We start from the raw sequence: 22,615 nt of genomic DNA, 5'->3' as shown, positions 1-22,615 counted from the left end.
CACACACACAGCCGAAAAGACATAAACAATCGTTATTTAAAGTTTTGAAAGCATTCTTAACATTTTTTCACACCTGCCTAAAAAGTTTGCACAGTACTGTAGATAATACATTTTGTGCTCAACTGCTATGTTAGTTCACATCTTGTGCACGTCCTAGGGGCTAAGCCTCCCCTTTCTTTAAAACCTAGTGACACCCCCAAATCCTCACAACATTTAGACTGTTTTTATGTTTGGTCTGGAACCAAAGTGAAAACTGAACCTTCATCCTTCTGTTCACACAGTTCATCATCGTCAGAGACTTCAGCAGCTCATGATGACTGAAAGAGGAACTAGGCAGTGACGGTCCAGATGTTATTCACTTAACTTCACCTTAACCTGAGTCCTTTCACCTTTCCATGCTCAATCATTGTGTTTCTCCGGAAGTGTTGACATGTTGCTGCTCGCAGATTAAGTGTAGAACCCCCTCCACCCCCACACCCCACCCCAGCTGAAAGTGTCGGTTGAGCTGTGAGGAGTGGCCTCAAGAGTCCTTATGTAGGAAGAAATAAACTGATGTTGTGATGTTTCTTCTTCAGAGGACTTGGACAGAGATGGAGCTTCTTCCTCTCGTGTGTTTCTGTCTCCTGACCTGCTCTGGAACAACGTTTGGTGACGAAGGTGAGTTAATCTAATATATACAGTATCTAATATAATCTTTACAGTGTCTGGATGGAAATGAGCGGACTGTGGATGTTTCGGATCAGTTCTCTTAGTTTAGTGAGTAGGTCTGGATAACGGCAGCATCTGCACCTGCTACTTCCGCGTTTAGCTCCATTTTAAAATAAAGAGAATCCACAGACACCATCCTCCACCATAAAATATGTAGCCTTTACTGACAGCATCCTTCTGGTTCTTTCTACTGGTTTAATCGACATGGTCAGAGTTTGGATGTTATAGTTGGGTGTGTTGTAACACTGGGTGGGGCTGCGCTGCGTCCTCCGGATGCGCCTCTGTTTACGAGAATTAAATGTGCAATGTTTATTTCACATCATATTTATGTGTCCACTAACTTTATAATAATATTAACAACAATTAAATGAAAACCCTTAAGTAAATACAACATAAATCCACAAACCTTTTTATTACTAAAATAAACTCTGAGAATAAAGTAAAAGAGTTAAATCCACACTTCTACCAACTCTCTTAGTGTCATTATTGTCGTGTTGTAATGAAAGGATGAACTGCGCAGACAGACAGAGTGGAATGAACTCACGTTTAATACCGACACAGGCTTGTCTCTCTGTTCTCATGATGGAGAAACAGCTATTTTAGTATTTAAGCCAAAAATCTTATTAAATGTGACAAATTATCCTGTTACTTGATTATAAGGAATTTCTCTGAACTGGAATGAATTTAATTCCACTTCCTGTAATTCAAATTCAAATTCAACATCCTGTGGGGTGGGGCCGAATCAATTCAAATTCCAATTCTTTAAATGAAATGAAATGAATTGAAATTCTAAATTCGGAATGTTGTACAAGCGTGATCCAACCAGCATCAGTCTGTGTGTCACTGAGTACTGCTGCTCGGTTGATTTCACATTATTATAGGCACATTGTTTCTGTTCCTGCATAGAGGCAATGCAGAACAACCTGAATGGGTTCATGGAGGGTTGGATTAATGTGCTTTTGTCTTCCTGGTCATAGATAGAGAACTAGTCAGGAACATGTCTGATTTCACTGAGAGGGTCAGTAATCATTTTACTGCTTTGAAAGAGAGACGAGCAAAGTTTCAGGATCAGTGACTAATGTGATGACGCTGATTGTAAATCAAGTAAAGTGGTTGAGTTTTAAATGTGTGAATTTGTTCCACATTATCATCAACACAAAGTCCCCTGCTCTTTATTCTGGATCTGCTGCAGCTAAAATGAAACATGATGAACTGAATCCCAGCAGTCATTTCATTCATTCTGGTCTTTGCATCCAAAGTTTCTGATAAATGGAAACCATCTGTTGATTGAACTCATTATAGATTGTGACAGTGTCCGCATGCAGCTGTCCACAAATAAGGTTTAGTTTGGAGCTTTAGGAGAAATCTTGTGTTGTGCCATCTAGTGGTGACTGGTGGAATCACCTCACATAGCAAATAGCAGTTAACACAACGAGACAGTTGTTTAGTTGAATCCAGTTAATTAAAACCAGATGAACATTTAATGAAGCTGTTGTCCAGTTGTTAACTGAACACTCGTATGATTTCTATGGTGAAATATGATAATGTGAAATATTTTCAATATTCTAATAGAAAACCCAATAATGTTGGTGGTGAAACATGTAAACTGTGTTACTGACTGATCACTCTGGATGTGAACACACTGATTAACACAATAAATGTTTTTGTCTTCCAGTCACCAAGATGAAAGTAAAAGAAGATGAAGACGTCACTTTACCCTGTTCCTTAGACTCTACCAACATTACGTCTGAGACCTTTGACTGGAAGAAAGATGATCAGAAAGAGGTGTTCATGTATCAGAATGGCAAACTTTACAACAAGGGTCTTTCAGGTCAAGATCCACAGTTCAAAGGTCGAGTCTTTCATTTTGAAGATCAGCTCCAGTCTGGTAATGCCTCCATAGTTATCAGAAACACAAAGGTGACAGACAGTGGAAGGTACAGCTGTATTTTTCCACATCATCAGCCAACGACAAGATCCATCATTGAGCTCATTGTTGGTGAGTACTTCCATGAAACAGTTAAGACTCCTGATTATTTACAGAAGTGACTGGTTCATGTGTCCCAGATGAACTCAAGTCAAATTATCATCAGTCAGAAAAACAGTTCAGATCATAAAATATGTTTGTAATAAACAGGGTGATCATTTCTTTTCTTGTCTTCAGTTTTATTTGACTGTCAGGTTGATTGATGTCACACAAACAACTCTAACATATATTTTCTTTTCTCTTTTAGATTGTATCTTAACCTCTTAGGGTTTTATTTACGACCATGAACATTTCTGCTTCTTGAAACTGGCTAATTTTACTCGTTTATAATCTAAATGCTATAAAGAACTGAAACAGACCTGTTGTTTTACCATGAAGAAAACTCTGAGGTTTCATGTAGTGTGTTAGTATCACTTGTTGCTATAACACAGGTCATTGGTTGGAGGACTTAAAAGAAAATTATTGGAGCTATGTAGTTTTTAATCTCTAACTTCATATTCCATTTAACATTAATCAGTCATAATACAGGTTGTTCAGGCTGAAATTTACAGGGTTTCACCTTCATTTAGTTTATAATCTCTGTGCCAGATTTCATGTTGATAGAGTGAAGTGACTCTGAGATATTTCAGAAAGTGCAGTTCCGAGCATCTCCAGCAGGTGACTACACAACTCTACACAAAACTCCTCAAAGTGAAAAAATAATCATGATGATTAATCTTATTTATGAGGCTAAATATTCAACTAAATGTTCCCTTTAACTATAAAAGTGTTATGTTTTATGGTTTACACGCTTATTTTCGTTGAATCGAGTGTTTTTGTTGCATTTAAAATCAGGTTTTCTCTTAAATCCCAGTCCAATTACATTAACTTCCATATATGGTCAGACAGGTCATTTCACCGGCTACAATCTCCCAGTGTTTTCACGGTGCTGACTTTCTATCGGTGTAACTAGCTGTCAATCAAATACCATTTAAGATAGTCTGCTCTGATTGGCTGGTTAAGTTAAAAGAGCGTTAAATTCTTCGAATTATTTCATAGAAAAATTCGGATTGGTTCGTTTTGTTGGTGGACGTTTCCTGATGTCAGAGATATTGAACCACATTGGTCAAATTTTTGGTCAATACTTTAAAATGACCGGAAAGTTGTAGTTTTTAAAGTTTGCGTCCCTGTGATAAAACTTATCATCGGTAATAATTCACTTTTATTTTCGTTATTTTTTGTTTCGCTTGAACTTAAACGAGGTGAATTTAATGGTTGAAGTTTTCATTTTTACAACGAGCCACAGTTCGTGAATAAATGTTTGTTGTTTGACCTTCAAAATCGTTTTAATTGCGGGAAACAAAGTTAGCAGGAGAGTTGCTAACTATTTACTGCCGTAAAAGAAGACGCTGCTACGTTTATGTCGGAAATTGTTCATGCATGTTCACGAATATGTCGTAAAAACGAACATCTGATCTTTCTAACGAGCTATAATATGTCTGGACGGACGTCTCCGGTCAACATGTAAATATACAGTATGTTTATGTATTCATTTTTACTTTTAAATATCGGGTCGCATCCAACCTCCGCACCTTAAAAGGTTAAAAGACAGAACGAAGGAAAATAAACCAGGTAAGACCTGATTCTGATGACGTCACTGATGAGTGATCTCACCTGGATGTGATGAAACTAATCACTGATTATTGGACACATTTATACACCAACATCTCTTTAGTTTGTACCAGTTTTAATCCTGTAGAAGGTTTGTAAATAGTTTTTATATAAATGAAGTGACCTGAAACTATAGAAAGTACATTTTTGACGTCTGGATGATTCTCAATACTTTATTTATGATGCACTAATATTGATAAAGGTTTTGGTTTTAGCTGTTGTAGCTGTGTAGGTTAAAATCAGATGATCTTTACATCTCCATGTATCACTGATGGAGACATTATTAATATTTTCTACATATATACCAGTGATGTTCTTTATTTCCATTCTAATGAATCCAGTTTCAGTCAGTGTTTCTGTAATGATCCTCTGACATTGATTGAGGCGTCTCAGTCGTCAGTTTCTCCTTCATAAAAGTACTTCAGTCTAATTCTACAGCTCTGTAGTGTCTCCTACTGCAGTTTCTGATGTTTAGTTTCATATATATGATCATTAGGGTGAATATTTGTGGAGCTGTCATATGGCATTTATTGTTTATCATTATTATTTATTATAGCTTTAGTAATATTCTTATTTTTAGAAATAAAGCTAACTATATAAAATGTTAAGATTAAATTCTATTCAAATATCAAGTTCAAACTATACTGTGAGGTTCAGTTCAGGTATATATGGATTTTTTATTTACTCCTAAACACATTATGATCCACATATATAGAATCAGAAAGGATGAACCTAAACATGTGAGTGTTACATGTCAAGTTATTGTTTTTCAAGTTGTTCTATATTCTGTGCTCACAGGTTTGTGTCGAAAACCATCAGTCACAATCCTTGATGAAACAAATGACTGGGCCCTGCTGGAGTGTGAAGTTGAAGGTGTTTTTCCAAAACCTAAAGTCCAGTGGTTGGACAGTGACAACAACACAGTTTCTGCTGAAAAACCACAAGTCACAGAAAGTGAAGGAAAATACAACATCATCCTCAACGCCACTGTGACAAAGTCTGATGTCTATCGTTGTGTTTCCACACAAGAAGAAATCTGTCATCAGCTTGATCGAAAAATAAAAATAACTTTGCAAGGTGAGTGTTAACTTGAATCTTCAGTTGTTCTCATTCATTTTTTTCTGTTGTTGTTGTTTCAATTTCTCCCATGATACAAACTTCATAATGTTTTTGTTGTTAAACTGTCAGAAATGTGTAAACATGTATTTAATAGTGAAGTTAGTGTTGTACTAGATTATATTGTATTGAGGTGTTTCTAATATTGTGGCCATCCCATATTAATACATTAGTGGAGCAGATTATTAAGAACTCCACTCAGGATAAAACAACACAACACATCACTGATTCTGACCTCAGTAGTTCAACATACAGTCACTGGCCAGTTTATTAGGTACAGCAGTGAATTCATTCTAATATAACAGTCCTGCTCTAAATCTAGTCTCCATGAAGGTTCTGGTGTTCAGCTTTAGTTTCTAATCACTGACACATGTTCATTCAACTGTGTTTTCATTTTGATACTATACTATTTAATACCTTTGCACTGACACATGTTCCTATTGTTCTGACATTGTAGTCAGTGACTAGACTAAATAACAGAAACACTTTAGTTTTAACTGGTGGAACAGAGGAGGAACTAAATATGTGACTCTGATGTGAACTGATCCAGAACAGAGTTGAAGTAGTTGATGATAAGAAGTCAGTGACATTAGAGACGTCACAGTAGTAGAGTTTATGAACACAGCAGTGGTAGAGGAGACATTAGATGGTAATGGTGCAGGTGTACCTAATAATATGGCCACTAACTGGCACTGACAGGATTCAACCCTGACAATAAAAGATGTTAAACTTTTTATCATCCATTTCTTAGTGAGTGTTCATGTTGCGATAAGAGTCAGAAACAGTGTTGTTGCCGTGGTGATGAGTTAATAAATCTGGAGTTAAATCTGGTTTAAAGTTTAAATCAAACACTGCTGAGATGAATCAGATGTAATTATGAGCTGCTTTTATATCCAGATGTTTTACTGAGTTTCTCTTAAATATGTTTTAAGTCACATAAACCAGCAGAGAATGGATGAAAACACTTCATCACTGAGTTGTGTTTGAAACTGTGCTTCTCATAAATTGTTATTTGTGTTCACAGGTGCTCCTCCTGAGCCAAACAATGGTAAAGTTTCTCCTTCTTATTACGTCTCATCTGTCTCCAAAAACATTAAATTGTGTTTAGACTAAAACAAACTGGGATTCAGACATAAAATGAGCAGCTCCAGTCAGATTTAAACTGAGTCTCTGAGGCTTCATTGAGGTGTGTCTGCAGAGATAAGAGGAAGAACTAGAAGCTGGAATAGATTTAGAAACAGCTGCTGAGACATAAAAGCACCACATGAAGATTTAGAGACTGAACTCATCAGAATCAGAGACATTTCTGTTCCTACAGTGAAACTAAAAAAGCTGCAGAGTCTGTGAAGCTCTAATTATCTGTAGTTTGATTAGATAGAGACTCAGAGAGCTTTACAGCAGCAGCTCACACAGGAGTCCCACTACCAACTACATGAAGATCACAATGAATTCTATTATTACAGGAACGTTTAGTTGAAATGTTTCTCCACAACCATCATCAGGAGCCACTGGTTCATCTCTTCACTGAGACTGAGAGTCAGTTTCCTCCATGAGAGAAAAAACTAACGCTGCCTTCAAATCAAACTCAAATTACAAGTTGTGTTTATTGAATGTTTGGTTATTTAATGTAGGAAATGTTAAAGTCATATTTAAAAGATGAGGCCGTTGTGAATATCAACATTTACCTCAGACGTGATTTAAAAAGTTTCTAATTGTGCTAAATTAAAAACACAGTAAATAAGAGTAAATGACAGTATAAATGAGTATAAATTGTAGTTGTTAGCGTGTTTAAACTGTAGCTGCAGTAGTAGAGTAGTTGTTCTTAGTTTGTCTCCAGCCCTGACAGTCGTGGTTGTAACAGAGCTGCAGCAGAACGTGAGTCAGATGTTAACATGTTGGTGTTACTGGACGTCTCAGTCTGCTCAGTGAAGCATGAACCTTGTTAAGTGGAGAATATTTGATGTGAACAAAGCTCATCAATAGAAGCATCATCAGATGAAGATGTCTCTGAGATGTAGTCCAGAGTCCATCCCAGCCTGGGCTCAGGGTGGAGAAAACCTCCAGACAGACTGTCAGACATGTTTTCACATCTCAGGATCACAGCAGGAGGAAAAGCACAAGTCACATGGAAAAGGCTAAAGTAGAGAGACAGGACAGAGATTCAAAGCTCCTTCATACTGATGAACAACACGTCTCAGAAAGAGGAGGATGCTACAACATCAGCCTCCTCACTACTGACACCAAAACCTAAAGCAAGCTGTTAGCTGTGAACCCAAGCAGGAGGAAACTGGACATTAGATCCATGCTGACATCACTGAGCCTGCTTTTAATCTGCACTGACTGCTACAGTTTAGATTTCAGGACCATCAACACATGCTGCCGTTCTTTCTGACTGTGTCACATAACTTTATGTCTTCAGTTTCAGGACCAAACACTGGATTAATTGTTGGACTTGTAATTGCTCTTATTGCTGTTGTTGCTGTTGTAGTTTACTACAAGTGTTTCAGAGGTAAGTTCTAGATTTCAACAAAACAACATCTTCTTCTTCCTCTGTTTCCGTGTCCAGAGTCTTGACAGTAGTTTAGTGAGAAATGAAACCTTGTGTTCATGTTTCCACTCATGATGACTGAACCTGTGTGTGATTGCTGTAATCCTTCCTCCTGTTCATACTGATCCTAACATGGACAGGACACAGTCTCCAGTCCTCATTCTATTATCTGGACTTAATGTGAGGCTTTCAGCAGTCTGACTTCATCCACTGGATATTTGTCAAAGTTTTCTGCTTCATCAAACCAAATGTCCTTTCAGTCTTTCTCTTCCTTTAAGTTCTAAAGTGACAGTAACTTGTGAAGAGAGACACTTGATTTGAGTCTGACTGAGACTGATGAAGCTTCATCTGAACTTTACAATCTGGTTTAGTTCACAATGAGGATTGTGGCTTTTGACCACTATCACAGGAGGAAGTATGAACAAGAGGAGTGGATCAGAACAACATTATTTACTTCATTTCTCACACTAAAACACTTTTAGGTGTTTCCATCTTGAAAACCTTTCACCACTCATTCTCTTGCGTTAGTTTTAACTTTCTGTTCAATATACGATGACCTGGATGATGAGTCTTCTGACTTGGAGTCACTGTATGTCTGTACATTAATCCAGAGTTCAAACATTTATGAACCCAACTGTATATTTTCCTTTCTTTCCTGCAGGTAGAGGTGGTGGATATTAGGAAAAAGAAACTTCTCCACTGAATGAACCAGAGGGTCGACAGTTGGACCAATAATTCATCTGATGATTTCTCTGTTTCACTTTAGTCTCAAACTATTTAGTGATTCATCTTTTTAAGGTTCAGATCTACTTTTAAAGTTAATGACAGAAGTTTGTTTCTCTATTAACTAAGGTTTTTCTGTGTTGTGTCTGCTGGTGAAGTCTAAAGTTGCTTCTCTTGGTTTCTTGCTTTGGTTGATTTCATACAGACTGAGCTCCTTGATAAACGCTGCTGTAAATATGTGGAGGTTAATCCAGCGACAGATTTTAATCTGAGCTTCTCTGAAAACTAGTTAGACTCAAACAGAACATTCAAGAGCTTTATTATTAAAACCTGATCCTCATGTTGAAGAGCAGATTGATGCATGTGACCATGAAACATAATCTACTGATAGAAAACATGTGTAAACAGCCAGAGGTCACAGTGAAGAATGAGACCATGAAAGACACATTCAGTCTGCTTCTATTCTTCTGAGGACTATGTACTGAATGAAGAGTTATCAGAGAGAGGACATGTCTCTAATACACAAACTGATGGAAGGTCTCACCATCGTCATCAGAGAAGGTTGACATCAGGTTTAGAGTCTGACTCACTGTTCATCAAAAATTAGACACAGAGAATATTCATGTGTTGAAGGTCTTTTATATATTAATACAATATATCTTATCTTATGTTCTTATTTTGCGTTATTGCTTCTTTAAGACAAATTAATCCTTTATGTCCCACAATCGTCAGAAGCTGACACAAAAAAGTACAAAAAAATAGAAAATTAATCAGATGTAATATTTCCATCCTCCACTGTTCTCTGACTGTGACGAGTTCCTCATGTTTATCGTGGAGATAAAAAGCAGCTGGAGCTGATTTTAAGGATGAATGAGACGTTACTGAAAACATGTTTCTGTTTCATGTGTTAATGTGTAGAAGGTCCCAGTTTTCTCATCTCTCCACACATCTGATGTTTTCATCTATTTTATATCAGTTCTTCATTCTTCTTCTCTTTTATTATCTTTCCTGTTGCATTTTGTTCACAGACCAACAGTTCTCATATATGGACTGAAACCCATGATGTTAATCATTGATCATCATGTTGCTGCCTTTTGGCTTTATTATTTCTTTGCTTTTTGATCTTTTTAGTGTGTTCGGTTAAAAAAAAAATAAAAGGAATGAAAGTGAGTCAGTTTCTATGATGATTTCCATCTGATTTTATGAAAATATGCTCCAACTTTTACCTTCTTTTAATGTAACATTACATTTAGATGGAATAATCTGTTTCACTCTAAACAATAGAAAATTAATCTGGTGATGATGATGCATGAAGGGTAGTTATTATTTGTTTCCAACATTGAACCATAAAACTGAATCCCAACAGAGGAAGAAACTGTAACATGTGGTGAATATTTCTTTAAAACACCTGAGACAGACCAGCAGACCTCCAGGAGATCACAGACTGAGAGTTTATCATCACGTCTTTTTGACCAAATCTGTTGCTGATATTTTCTTTTGTTCATGTGACATGGGAATTATTCTTGAGTTAGACCCAGTCAATGTGAGGCACTTTGTATTTAACGATGGGTTTGACATAAGAGATTCTCTGTTAATCTTGAATGCCTCGTACAGCTCTGTATCTGGACACCAAGTCAGTAAATATTAATTCATGTACTTTACTTACACAGTTAAAATCAGTAGAATATTGCAGTTTGACCACAGGTAAATTGTGTTAGGTTAGTGGGCTCAGTTTAGTGCCCTTATATACTACCCAAATATCTGTAGGGACTAGAAGGAGCAGACAAGGTTAGCAATAATTAATTATTATGATGATTAAATACTCATATACAGCCGCACATTTGGAAACAAAAAAAAAAGATTTTAGCACATATGAGAATATTTGACATTGTGTAAAATTATAAGAGTCTCCAAAAACTTTTAACCACTGTCACGTCTGAATTTATTCTGGAGCAAGTTTTCTATCAAACACTTACTAACATAACATGAAGAAACAAACTCCTCCTCAACACAACTGAGATAAGACAAACTTAACTACATGAACACACTATCATTCTTTACTCTGGTTAAATTAAATTAAGATAAGTTGATGAGACGTTTCTCTGTCTTAAATGTATCTCTGTATTTACAAAGACAACTTCAGACACGAGACCAGAATCTGCAGCCCAACAGACTGACCTTAGTCTGTTCTCCTGATGCATTAACAGTTAAGGTCCTGACAGTGATGCTAGTTTTTTCAAATGTTTTATTTTAGATGCAAAGAAAAAGCAAATAGCATTACATTTTTATTTTCTTGTTGTACGAAATCCTCTTAATATTTATAGTCTGTGTGTGTCTCATTAAATACTGTGCCTTAGAGTTTTATATTATAGAGTCCAAACCTTCCTCTCCCTCCTTAAAACTGAGGTGATAGATTCAGGGTTCATGTAGGACCGGGCTTCATGAGGCCACGTCACAGAGATAGCAGCTCTCTAAAAGAACAACCAGAAACACAGAGCACACATTTAAAAAGGAAATAAAACACTACATGTCCAGGTTTAACCATGTCATAAGAACTGTTCGACTCAGTAAAACGTAGTAAGGGTGTTAACAGGAAAGTTGACACTGTGCGTTTTGAGATCTCAGTGTTTCCAGGAGTGTTATTACCCTACCCTATTGGAGCCCATCCTATCCCAGCTGTCAACGGCGAGAGGCTCCTTCCTTTGGGGTACACCCTGGACAGGTTGCCAGCCTATCGCAGAGCTAACACGGAGACAAACAACCATTCACCCAGAAGGTCCCGAGCTGGACTCAAACCTGGACCTTCTCGTTCGGAGGCATCAGCACTTGAAGTGACCTCTTCTTTTGTTCGTCTGGTAGTAGAAATGGGTCAGAGGAGCTGTCCAGTGCTGAAATGACCTCCTTGTGTTAGTCTGGTAGTAGAGAGGGGTCAGAGGAGCTGTCTAGTGCTGAAGTGACCTCCTTTTGTTAGTCTGGTAGTAGAGAGGGGTCAGAGGAGCTGTCCAGTGCTGAAATGACCTCCTTGTGTTAGTCTAGTAGTAGAGAGGGGTCAGAGGAGCTGTCCAGTGCTGAAGAGACCTCCTTGTGTTAGTCTGGCAGCATAGATATATATATATATATACATACACTAGATGCCGCCTCTGCCATCTCTGTCCGTTGGAACGATGCATCAATGCGGCCACCATCTTGCTCTTGCTCAGGGGGAAGCCATGTCTACTTACTATATTAGTGTAACGGAGGCAGAGGTCTATCAACGATTAAAATCATCATAACTCACTGAATTTTCAACCGATTTTCAATGCATTTGGTTTATTATAAATGTCAGACATATATTTATGATACAATATGGTTTGGTTAAATTAAAAATGCAGATAATGTGCAACGCCATGGAAAGGTTTGTAGGTATTTGTCAAAACGGATTGATATTAATAAAAACAGTGATAATGATATATTTAATAACACAGTAGAGTTTATGATATAATGATCAAAATAAAACAAGATATAGTTACAGGAAGAGTATGTGTTAAATAACACTTGGACTTAAACTTAGACAGACGGGGAGGGAGCGCGGTGACTAGTCCACTTTAGTGCTCAGTCCTGCACCTATGCAAGGGAAGTACTAAGTGCATGTGCCAGAAATATCTTTAATAGAAACTAAAATGTATTTTATTTCAATTTATTTCATTTTATTCTTACATTTATGTCTTGTTCGTATTTGTTTTTCTTATCTCGTGACTCCTTCGACAAAATATTTTGAATCTTAAATCTTGAAGTGTTATGAGAGTTCGTACATATTTTAATGTGCTAACAAAAAAATAAAATAATCATAACTGTCTTATTTGCTTTGTCACATGCAACATAATTGTGAATTGTTATTTATTGTCTGAAATGCAGATGTGATCAGATAACCCAGGTCTTAATAGGGCCTGTGTTTTAGAGTAAATAACCATGTCCACATTTTTGCCAACTAACTCACTATAAAACTAGTCAACAGTTCTGCTGTTGTAGCTGTAGACTGAGTAATATCCTAATATCATCAACATTAGGAAAATCCTTTCTCAGAGTGATGCTGAAAAACTAGTTGATGCATTTGTGTCTTCCAGGCTGGATTATTGTAACTCGTTACTGTCTGGACCCAAATACTCTTAAAAAGCCTCCAACTGATTCAAAACACTGCAGCAAGAGCACTGACAGGAATTAGCAAGAGAGATCATATTACTCCAGTATTAGCTTCTCTTCATTGGCTCCCTTTAAAATCTAGAATTGAATTTAAAATCCTCCTCCTTACATACAAGGCCCTGAAAGGCCTAGCTCCATCATATATGAAAGACCTCATAGTACCATACTGTCCCAACAGATCACTACGATCTCTAAGTGCAGGTCTGCTTGTGGTTCCTAGAGTTTCTAAAAGTAGAATGGGAGGTAGAGCCTTCAGCTATCAGGCTCCTCTCCTATGGAACCAGCTCCCAGTTTGGGTTCTGGAGGCAGACACAGTCTCTACGTTTAAGGTCAGGCTTAAGACTTTCCTTTTTGACAAAGCTTATAGTTAGGTCCTCTAATATCTTATAATTTATTTTCTATCTCTTATGATGTTCTGTTATTAACCACTGTGAGGTCTCTGGTCTGGAGAGGTTTTTCCTGCCACCGTTTTTCACGCTCTGGAGGCTGCAGGCTGGTTTTTGTGAAGTGTCTTGAGACATTTTGTGTTGTTATTGGCGCTATATAAATAAAATTGGATTGGATTGTCAAGATCCACAGTTGAAAGGTCGAGTCTTTCATTTTGAAGATCAGCTGCAGTCTGGTGTCGCCTCCATAGTTATTAGAAACACAAAGGTGACAGACAGTGGAAGTTACACCTGTATCTTTCCATTTCATCAACCAAACATCTGATCCATCGTCAAGCTTGTTGTTGGTGAGTACGTCCATGAAACGACATCTGCTCTGACCGTTGAGGGAGACTCTCAGTAGATCTATGACCATTAACTTGTCCCTGTGGTCTCTCATCAAGGACTCATCATATGTTCATCCCTACTCTTTCCGTAATCTGAATCGTTGTTGTGTTTTGAGCTTCAGGGTGAAACCATTTCTCTGCCACTTGCACCAGACCAGCGCCTCTTCCTCTCTTCCATTACCACCAGCGTTATTTTTCATTTCAACATTTCCATCATGGGTTCTGATAATTTTTTTCTAATGGTACGATCTGAACATGACACTAATACTGTCCAAGGTAAGAGATTAAAACACTGCTAACAATATTAAACAAGAGTTAAATGTTTCATCGAGAGTTACAGAAACAGAATGAGAGAGTTGAACTGAATAAACTTAGTTCATCCTCCATCATTGATCATGAATGATAAGATAAGAGAGGTTCATTCAGTGAGAGTCAGTCTGAAGAGCTTCATCAGATCTGTTATCATGTCTGTCATTATTCTAACATGTTTGAAGATATATTGACATATTTGCAAAAGAGATACAGAATGAAAGTCGTAAATATCGATACAGTTTATGTGACTTCAACCCAGACTCCTCCACCCCCACCTTGTTCAGCTGTCTGTTGAAAAGAGTGTCTGGTTACATGTGATGGTTGAACTTGGAAGTGCCTTTGCTATTATTTAATGGGGGAAAAAACTATATATATCACATATCACCTCTCAACCAAGGAGGGGATATAATTTATGGTAGACGAGAAGAAATCAGTTTGAAGGAACTTGTATCTACCAATAACTTGTTATGATTGAAGAAGTTAATGTTGGTTTGTAGACGTCCAGTAGACGAGAAAGAAACACTGTTTTATATGATTAGAGTCACTTCTAGTTTGAATCTCAGCGTGTTTGGTTTGATTGATTTACCAGCAGACATCATTGCATTTTGAAGTCACCATGACAACCGGCACAAAAATAATACACACTAATTCTTATCAAACGAACACATAAAGATAGCAAACAGTTGGTTCGTTCTCCTTGTTGTAGACGGGACATCACAGCTGAAAAGCTTCACTGGTCAAACTGAACATTCAAAGAGAAGCCTCCAACCTGATTATACCAAATCATAGAGATGAATTCAGCTGACATGGAAATGTTAACTGTTGGTTTGTTGCTGGTTTAAAGTTAATGATTAAAATGTGTTTATTTCTTCCAGGGTCAGAGGTCATCAGAGTATCTGAAGGAAGTGACATCATCTTACCGTGTTCCATCAAGGAGAGTGTTGAGCAACAACTCTTTGACTGGAGGAAAGATGGAGAGAAGATGAAGGAGGTGTTCATGTACGATGCTGGTCTTCATTATAACATCGGTCTACGAGGTCAAAATGATCAGTTCAGAGGACGAGTCTCACATTTTCCAGATCAGATGAAGTTTGGTAACGCCTCCATCAGGATTAATAACACAAAGATCACAGACTCTGGAGACTACACCTGTCACTTTCCACGTATTAATGGAGGACTGACATTCTACATGAAGCTGGATGATGGTGAGTAATTAAGTTTAATTCCTTATTACGTAAGTTCATATAATTATCAGTACCTGGAAAACAAAGTAATGAACTGGAAGAACTGTGACGAATTATAAAGTCTGAAAACCTGTTGGAGGAAAACCATGAAACAATAATAAGAACAAAATAGATTTAGAGGTTTTTACAGAGATGGTTAGTAGGTCCAACAGTCTGACCAAGTATAAAATGAAGCAGGAGACGTCAACTCATTGTTCTTTTAATTTATCATTTAGAATAATAGAGTTTTTAGGACGACATCTGGATTTATCCAGGAGAAGGTTTCTATCAAACGTTGGTGTCAGAGTTGCAACACACACGTTGAAGATGTAGAAATTAGTGACATCAGCCTGAAATGACACAGAATATTTAAATGCTTCACTAATCAGACAGTCAGCTCGTCTTAAATGAAGAAACCACCTCCTCCTCAACACCACTGGGATCATCTGGAGCATTTTAAATCACTGTTGAAGACTCATTTCTTCTCTCTGGCTTCAGTCCAGGTTGAGCTGGATGTCTGGGATTTTAAGTTTTTCTGTTTCCTCTGTTTCCTCTGTTCTCAGGTTCAGTTCCCAAACCCAGCGTCACCATATTCAATGTGACAGATTCTGGGGTCCAGCTGAAGTGTGAGGTTCAAGGAGCTTTTCCAAAGCCAGAGCTACGGTGGAAGGACAGTGATGGAAACATCCTTGATGCTGAGGAGGCTGAGATCTCAGAGAGAGACGGCCGCTACCACGTCACCCTCCAAACTACTGTGACCTCCACCACAACCACCAGCTTCCAGTGTGTGGTCCAACAGAAGGACCTGAACCATGAGACTGCTTCTACCATCACTGTGTCTGGTGAGACTCCCTCTAGTCTTTAATCATTAGACATGTACAGCTTTAATCAGCCTGTTCAACCTTTATATTCTCAGAGCCATGAAAACATTTGGTCTAATGTCTTTCAGAGAAACTGTTTGTGGACACGTGTAGTAAAGTAACCATTGAAGGGTTCATGGCTGGAATGATGGCGGGAGCTGGACTTCTGACTGCATTCGCAGCTTTACTTCTGGCTTTTAATTGCATCAGGATCAGTTGGATCAGAGGTGAGTTAAATCAGGTGTATGAACGTGTCCAGTTTGTTCGTCTCCATCACGTTATTTACTTTGTAATGTTCTTATGTCCAGAGTCGTGTTGTTTTCTCTCACATGAACCATGTTTGCTTCTGGCTGCTGTGTTTTAGGACAGATAGAAATAAGAGGTTAGCTTAGCTTAGCATCAGTCTCCTGCTCTCAGTGTCATTGTTAACAGTAAAGTCTTCTTCAGGTCGTGTGATGAGTTTTATTCTCTTCTAGCTGTTACTGCTGGAAGTTTAAATCACCTCCTTATTAAATGTGACACTTCACTGGTTCATGATGTTTAGTCGACTCAGACTGAAACTGATCCTTGACTCTACGAACCTCTCCATCATTCTCTGTTATTAACAGTTTGATCAGATTAAGATAAATGGAAGAGCTCCACAGACAATAAAAATAAAACTCTATGATTCATGTGATAGAAAATCTGTTTTCTCCTTTACAGGAACTAAGAAGAACAAAGAAGATGAACCTGAAACTAAGAAGCCACTCAGCTCTGATAATATTACTGTATAACACAACTCAACATTACAACCATCAGCCCAGTCACCATCACTTATTACCTCAGTGGAAAGAACTAAAACCAAAGGACAGTCAATAACAGTCAACTAGTGGTTTTTAGTATCATAGTCTTATTATTCCCCTTCATTTCTGTTGTTATTGACTCTATCTACATAAAAGTGAATCAAGTCGACTTCCAAGGTCTCAGGGATCAGATCAAACAGAGCAGCCTGAATAATCTGGTTTTAGTTCTTTAAATGTCAGGATGGTGAAGATGTGTTGTCTCATTTTATTTAAACTACTAGTTCTTGTCATGGCTGTAGTTTGTAGTGATGAGGAAGTTGTGCTGTATTTGTTGTTTTATTTCTCATCATGTCAGAAAGTTGTGGTGGTTTGTTCTTCTGTGTCTTTATGCTGCAGATATTTTATATGAAGCTACGCTGGCGTCTGACTTTGTTTCCTTGGTGGAGTTTGAGCCTTTTGAATGTGTGTTTTAAGATTTTATTCCTGGTGTTGAGGTTCTGATAAAAATGTTCAGAGTTTATAATAATGTGTATAAAATGTTTTACTTGTATTGTTTATGTTAGTTTTGTGTTATATATCATGTGTGGGATGCAGTGGTGAAATTTGGGATTAATTAAGTCTTTTCTCTGAAACTATTCAGTCGGTGGACATTTAATAAAGACGGAGGAAGAATGAAAAACAAAGCTACTGCATGATTATATATATATTTATATATAACATATAAGATAGTGGACACAGCCTTGTTAACTGCCGTCTTGTTGTGATGTCAAAAGGCTTAAACGTTTCCACCTTTAATTTACTTTGACCTATAACCTGTTCCTGTATTTAGGAGGATAGTAAAAATAAGAACAATGAAATAATGTGTTTGCATAAATCTGCATTCCTTTAAATCCAAAAAGGCGTTGAATAAGGTCAACTGGACTTGTAGAATTTCTTGAAGACGTTTCGCCGCTCATCCAAGTAGCTTCTTCAGTTCTGATAAACTAGTGGGAAGTTCAGGTTTAAACAGGAAAAAAAAACACCAGAAACTGGGGTCACTATTTCCATAATGATGGACTGATCTTCACTGCAGCGCCTGAACAGATTCCAGTGTTAGACCTCATCACTGCCACAGAATCTGCCATCAAGAACAACACACTGACCAACACAGAAGCTGAACAACTCAGACTGGAAATCACATCAGTCCACACCAGTGCAAAAACACCGCCTCCTAACATCACCCTGGGGTATGAGACCCTGAGACGTGACCAACCAACGTCTACAAAACCAGAATAATAACCTGCCTACAACAGCTGGAGAAGGAGATAAGAAGAGAAATAGGAACGATGGAAGGTAATGAAAGGTACAGCTATTCCTCCACCCCTTCGGGCCCAAACACAGATCACAACTGGAATATTCACAATCACCACAGATGAGTTTAACAACAACAACAAAAAACAAAGGGGATCTGAGTCCAACTAACAAAACAGTAAACTGAAAAGACCTGCTCCAGGTAACACACTCTTAACGACAAAAACTAAACTAGTGAGAGAACTGGAACGAGGCGCGTAGACCTGAGAGGACAGCCGTAAATCCTCAGGACGCCGCCACAGGTGCCTGGAAGTCCAGCCTTTTGTAGCCATGTCCCATGTCTCATGTCCCATCCGGGGGACTAGGATTGGCCAGAGTCCGACCAATGAGATTCTCAGCCGGTCGACAGCGCTCCAACCGGGAGTCTCAGGGGCGGAGTCTACGGGCCCAGCAGGGTGGAGGCAGGCTGGGCCAGGACGGAAAGGAGGGTCACCGGGAGGAACCGGCCTGCGTCCGTAACACACCTTCTCTCTGTAGCCCCAGTCAGAGGAGGTCTGGGCGGATGTAGTCTGCCCCACACACCAAGGTGGACTGGATGGAGGAGACGCAGCGTCAGTGCACACCGCTCTCACTTCCTTCTATAACAGAGAAACATGAGGATCAACACCACAGCTGATAGCTCCCTCCTCAACACACAAACCTGTTTACTGAAAGGAGAAAACGCCCCAAAGCTGAGACCATTCCCTTTATTTGCCGCTCACGTCCCCTTTAAATCTGCTGAATCTATGAGAAGAAAACTAACACACACAAAAAACATTTTCATTTGAAATAAATTTGATTTGAGTTAGTGTAACGCACCTAAACACATCACACGTGTCTTTAATTTGAAATGAGTTCTCATCACTTGTTTAAACAGTGAGACTTTTATTCTTAATTCTTCACCGTAGCTTGGAAAAGGTAGATTCATATTCCTGTATGAATGATTTTGTATAATGTATCTGAAAAGATAAATTGTGTGTCATTTTAAACAAATATCCAGTTGGTCTGATCTGGAGTCACTTCTTACATTTGGGGCCCTCTCTGAGTTTGTTACTTAAACGTGTAGCAGAGTGAAGAAGGAATCAGGGGTGGGACGACGGCCCCGGCATCCCGGGACGCCGCGGCCACACGGCCGCGGGACCATACCGGGGCCATACCGGGACCATACCGGGGCCATACCGGGGCCATACGGGGACCACAATACCACAGCATAAAACTGAATGATCTGCGGTCTATCTCGCTATGTCTCCCGCTTCAGTCCGGACTCCGCTTCTCTGAAACAGGAACTTTTCTCCAGAGACTAAGAGGATCATGATGACGATGTCCGTGTTGGAACCGAGAACTCTGCAGCTCCTCTCTCTGCTCCTGCTCTTCCTCCACTGGTCCACAGCGACAAGCAGCCACGGACACGGTGAGAAAGCTCATTATAACTTTGACAACAGTCAGAAGAGACGTGATAAATAGATAAGAGCGAAGAAAAGACAAAGTTAGAGAAATCTGATTATGAGCTGGATTCAATTATTATTACTATAAATAAGTGAAATAAACAGAGACTTTAAGTTTCACTCACATTCCGACCCATACAGCAGCTACAGCCATGGACTTTGGTTGTAAAAAGGCGTGTTTGGTAGAGCTGATTAAAACCAGCTCATAAGCAAAAGCCATGACGTCAGTAGGTGTATTCCTACACTAATGATTTACTAGGTTCGTGAATAGATTTATATCCTTAAATTTCAGGTGCAGTGAGGTAGAATTATATTAAACATATATACGTGCAATATACCGGGGTATGAAAATATGTGTTAATCTAAAATATATATTAAATAAATAAATATTAAATAGTATTATTATTAAATAAATAAATAAATATATATTAAATAGTATTATTATTAAATAAATAAATAAACAAATATTTAATAAACCAAAGGACAGTTGAGAATGATGTATATTTGTATAAAAAGAGAAACAATATTTACAAAATTGTACATATAGAGATTGTTTCCTGATTAATTTTTATTGTTTATTTCAGGTTTTTGTCATATATTATTTATGGGATGCTGAGTGCGGAAACAAGGAAACTTAGGATGAATGAAGTATGTTTTCTCTGAAACGTATCTGTTGTTTCCACATGGCGAGATTCTTTCTCATACTGTACACACTGTACATAGTTCAATAGCCATTTCTGTTTAAATGATCATGTCTATATAAAATCACATAAACCCTCGTTTATTCTTGTATGTAAGAGCTGTTTGTCTGTCAGTAAAAATGGTGGCGATTACTGTGCTGTCCTGATGTCACATCTCCTTTCAACATTAAATACATGATTTAAATAAACCGTTAATTGAAAATAAATAAATAAATAAATAAAATCGAGTTTTAATCACTATTTATTATTTACAGGTTTCCAGCTCCACAACAGGAATGTTCTGTTCTGTTACTCAGGTCTTTTCAATCTGTACCTTCTAATAATCAGTTCATTCACATAAACTAGAGAACGTTCCTTGATTAGTTCACAGAGCTCATGATCTACAGGTTTCTCAAAAAGGGGAAAAAATAAAAATGAATCAAACCATCAAGAGATTATCACACAAGTCCTGAAAGTCGACAAAGATAGAATCCACTCACACACATGAAATATTCTACTAGTGTGTTTATTCATTCAATTAATATTTTGTTCATATATCTGTGAGTTACAAAACAGTTAATATTTTTATCTTGTTTAATTTATTGTCAGATTCATTTTCCACCAATAAAACCTAAAGAGCTAAAGGAGGAGCTGTGGATGGAGGAGGGAAACATCAGCCATGAGGAGGGAGGAGGGGACCCAGAACAGACCCTCGGGGGACACCCAGTGACACACCTGAACACCCAGATTTGTTCTTACCAAGTAAACACTTACACACTCAATGAGGGCAGCTGTTGGTGAACAGGGAGAACTGTTGTCTGTCTGTGAGGTATGAAAGTGCAACTTCAGAGCCAAACATCAGATGTGAGGAAATTCATCCGGACTACAAATTACACATGAAATAAAACATTTCGACACATCACCTTCCACTCGAGCTACAAAACACAGCTGAGAGACGTCAGAGTTCGTGTGATAAAAGCTGGTGAATGAATGAACTACATGAAACCTGCAGGTCTGACCTCCAGGACTAACTTAGTAGAGAAGTGTGGTAGTAGAAAGGGGTCAGAGGAGCTGTCCGGTGCTGAAGTGACCTCTCCTTAGTGTGCGAGTAGAGATGGGTCAGGGGAGCTGTCCGGTGCTGAAGTGACCTCTCCTTGTGTTAGCCTGGTAGAAACAACTGGATGAAGTATGAGTGAATAAGGATATATTTTCTGCTCATATTCAGCAAAATGTAGCAAAGTATATTAGACAGTGGACAATGGACAATGACCCAAAACATACTGCAAAAGCAATCAAAAGCAAGTTTTTAAAGGTCAAGAGTCTTTATTGTCATTATGTGAACATAACAAAACTTAAGACATAGGAGTGGAATATTCTGCAAAGACCAAGTCATTCACCAGATCTCAAGCCAATCCAGGTGCATTTCACTCACCTAAGAAAAAAACTTGGGGCAAGAAACCCCACAAAGCATAATGAAGACAGTTGCAGTAATGCCCAGGGAAAGCATCACAAAGGGGGAAACCCTGTGTTTGCCGATGTCCCTGGGTGCACTGTGATGTTTTTTCAGTTGTGTGATATCTGAGCCATCTCTGAGGAGTGAGAGCAGCTGAAGAATGTGTAACCATGAGTGTCAGAGGGGAACAGAGGGTATTAGAGAGGGGTGAAAGACAGAGTGAGTGGGGCTGTGTTAAATGTTTGCATATTTATGTGTGCCTTTAAGCCGGGATCTCTGTAAAATTTCATTATGTTGTCATAATGACAATAAAAACTCTTGAATCTTGGATCTTGGCTCAGTTCCAGTAAAACCTTTATTTACTTCACACACACGTTGCCTTCATGTATTAAGACTGTTTGACTGAGAGCAATGTTCATGTCTGATTCAGGAACATGTGCAGGTGTCATAGTTTAAGCCCTGGAGTGACGACTCCTAACAACTAATGGCAGAGATGTCATCATGTGACTTTTTAAAGTGTTGATTTCTTCCTGCTGAATTCTCAAATAATTTCTTTTAATAATATCAATAACTGGATGAGGTGAAGTTCTTATTTGTCTTCATCAGATGTAATAAATATCTAAATGTTTCTAGCTCACTGGCGTCCTCTTGTCTCTAGAAGACTCATTCACTAAAAAACATCAGGTAAATCAAAGACGTCCCTCGACTGGTTCTCCACACACTCATCAGACAGAAGGTTTGACCTTACATATGTAAATAGCATAATAGCATGTGTTGTTCCATCTGTCCAAGTAATAACTTCATTTAGTTTTTGATTATGTAAGAGAAGAGCAAAACTAAAACTAGTT

The 22,615-nt window shown here is 38.2% G+C and overlaps 1 protein-coding gene across 3 annotated transcripts in view; it reads left to right on the top strand.

The window, feature by feature from the left end:
- The first annotated feature begins 502 nt into the window (after positions 1 to 502).
- LOC125006479 (butyrophilin-like protein 10) overlaps positions 503 to 22,615 on the top strand; it is a 59,021-nt gene continuing 36,908 nt past the window's right edge. Inside the window, exons 1-8 of one of the 3 annotated variants that reach the window (XM_047582528.1) lie at positions 503 to 657; positions 2,384 to 2,707; positions 2,943 to 2,950; positions 4,276 to 4,306; positions 5,144 to 5,422; positions 6,486 to 6,509; positions 7,881 to 7,970; positions 8,671 to 9,902. In XM_047582528.1, the coding sequence (XP_047438484.1) occupies positions 561 to 657; positions 2,384 to 2,707; positions 2,943 to 2,950; positions 4,276 to 4,306; positions 5,144 to 5,422; positions 6,486 to 6,509; positions 7,881 to 7,970; positions 8,671 to 8,690 (873 nt within the window). In that variant the 5' untranslated portion in view covers positions 503 to 560 and the 3' untranslated portion in view covers positions 8,691 to 9,902. Of the gene's footprint in view, positions 658 to 2,383; positions 2,708 to 2,942; positions 2,951 to 4,275; positions 4,307 to 5,143; positions 5,423 to 6,485; positions 6,510 to 7,880; positions 7,971 to 8,670; positions 9,903 to 22,615 lie in introns of those variants that run through there. The other 2 variants (XM_047582529.1, XR_007112586.1) reach the window with 2 other exon arrangements.

The sequence above is a fragment of the Mugil cephalus genome, chromosome 4, assembly GCF_022458985.1.
Source record: "Mugil cephalus isolate CIBA_MC_2020 chromosome 4, CIBA_Mcephalus_1.1, whole genome shotgun sequence".
In the NCBI taxonomy this organism is placed as follows: domain Eukaryota; kingdom Metazoa; phylum Chordata; class Actinopteri; order Mugiliformes; family Mugilidae; genus Mugil; species Mugil cephalus.
This window is presented reverse-complemented; position numbering and strand designations above follow the sequence as displayed.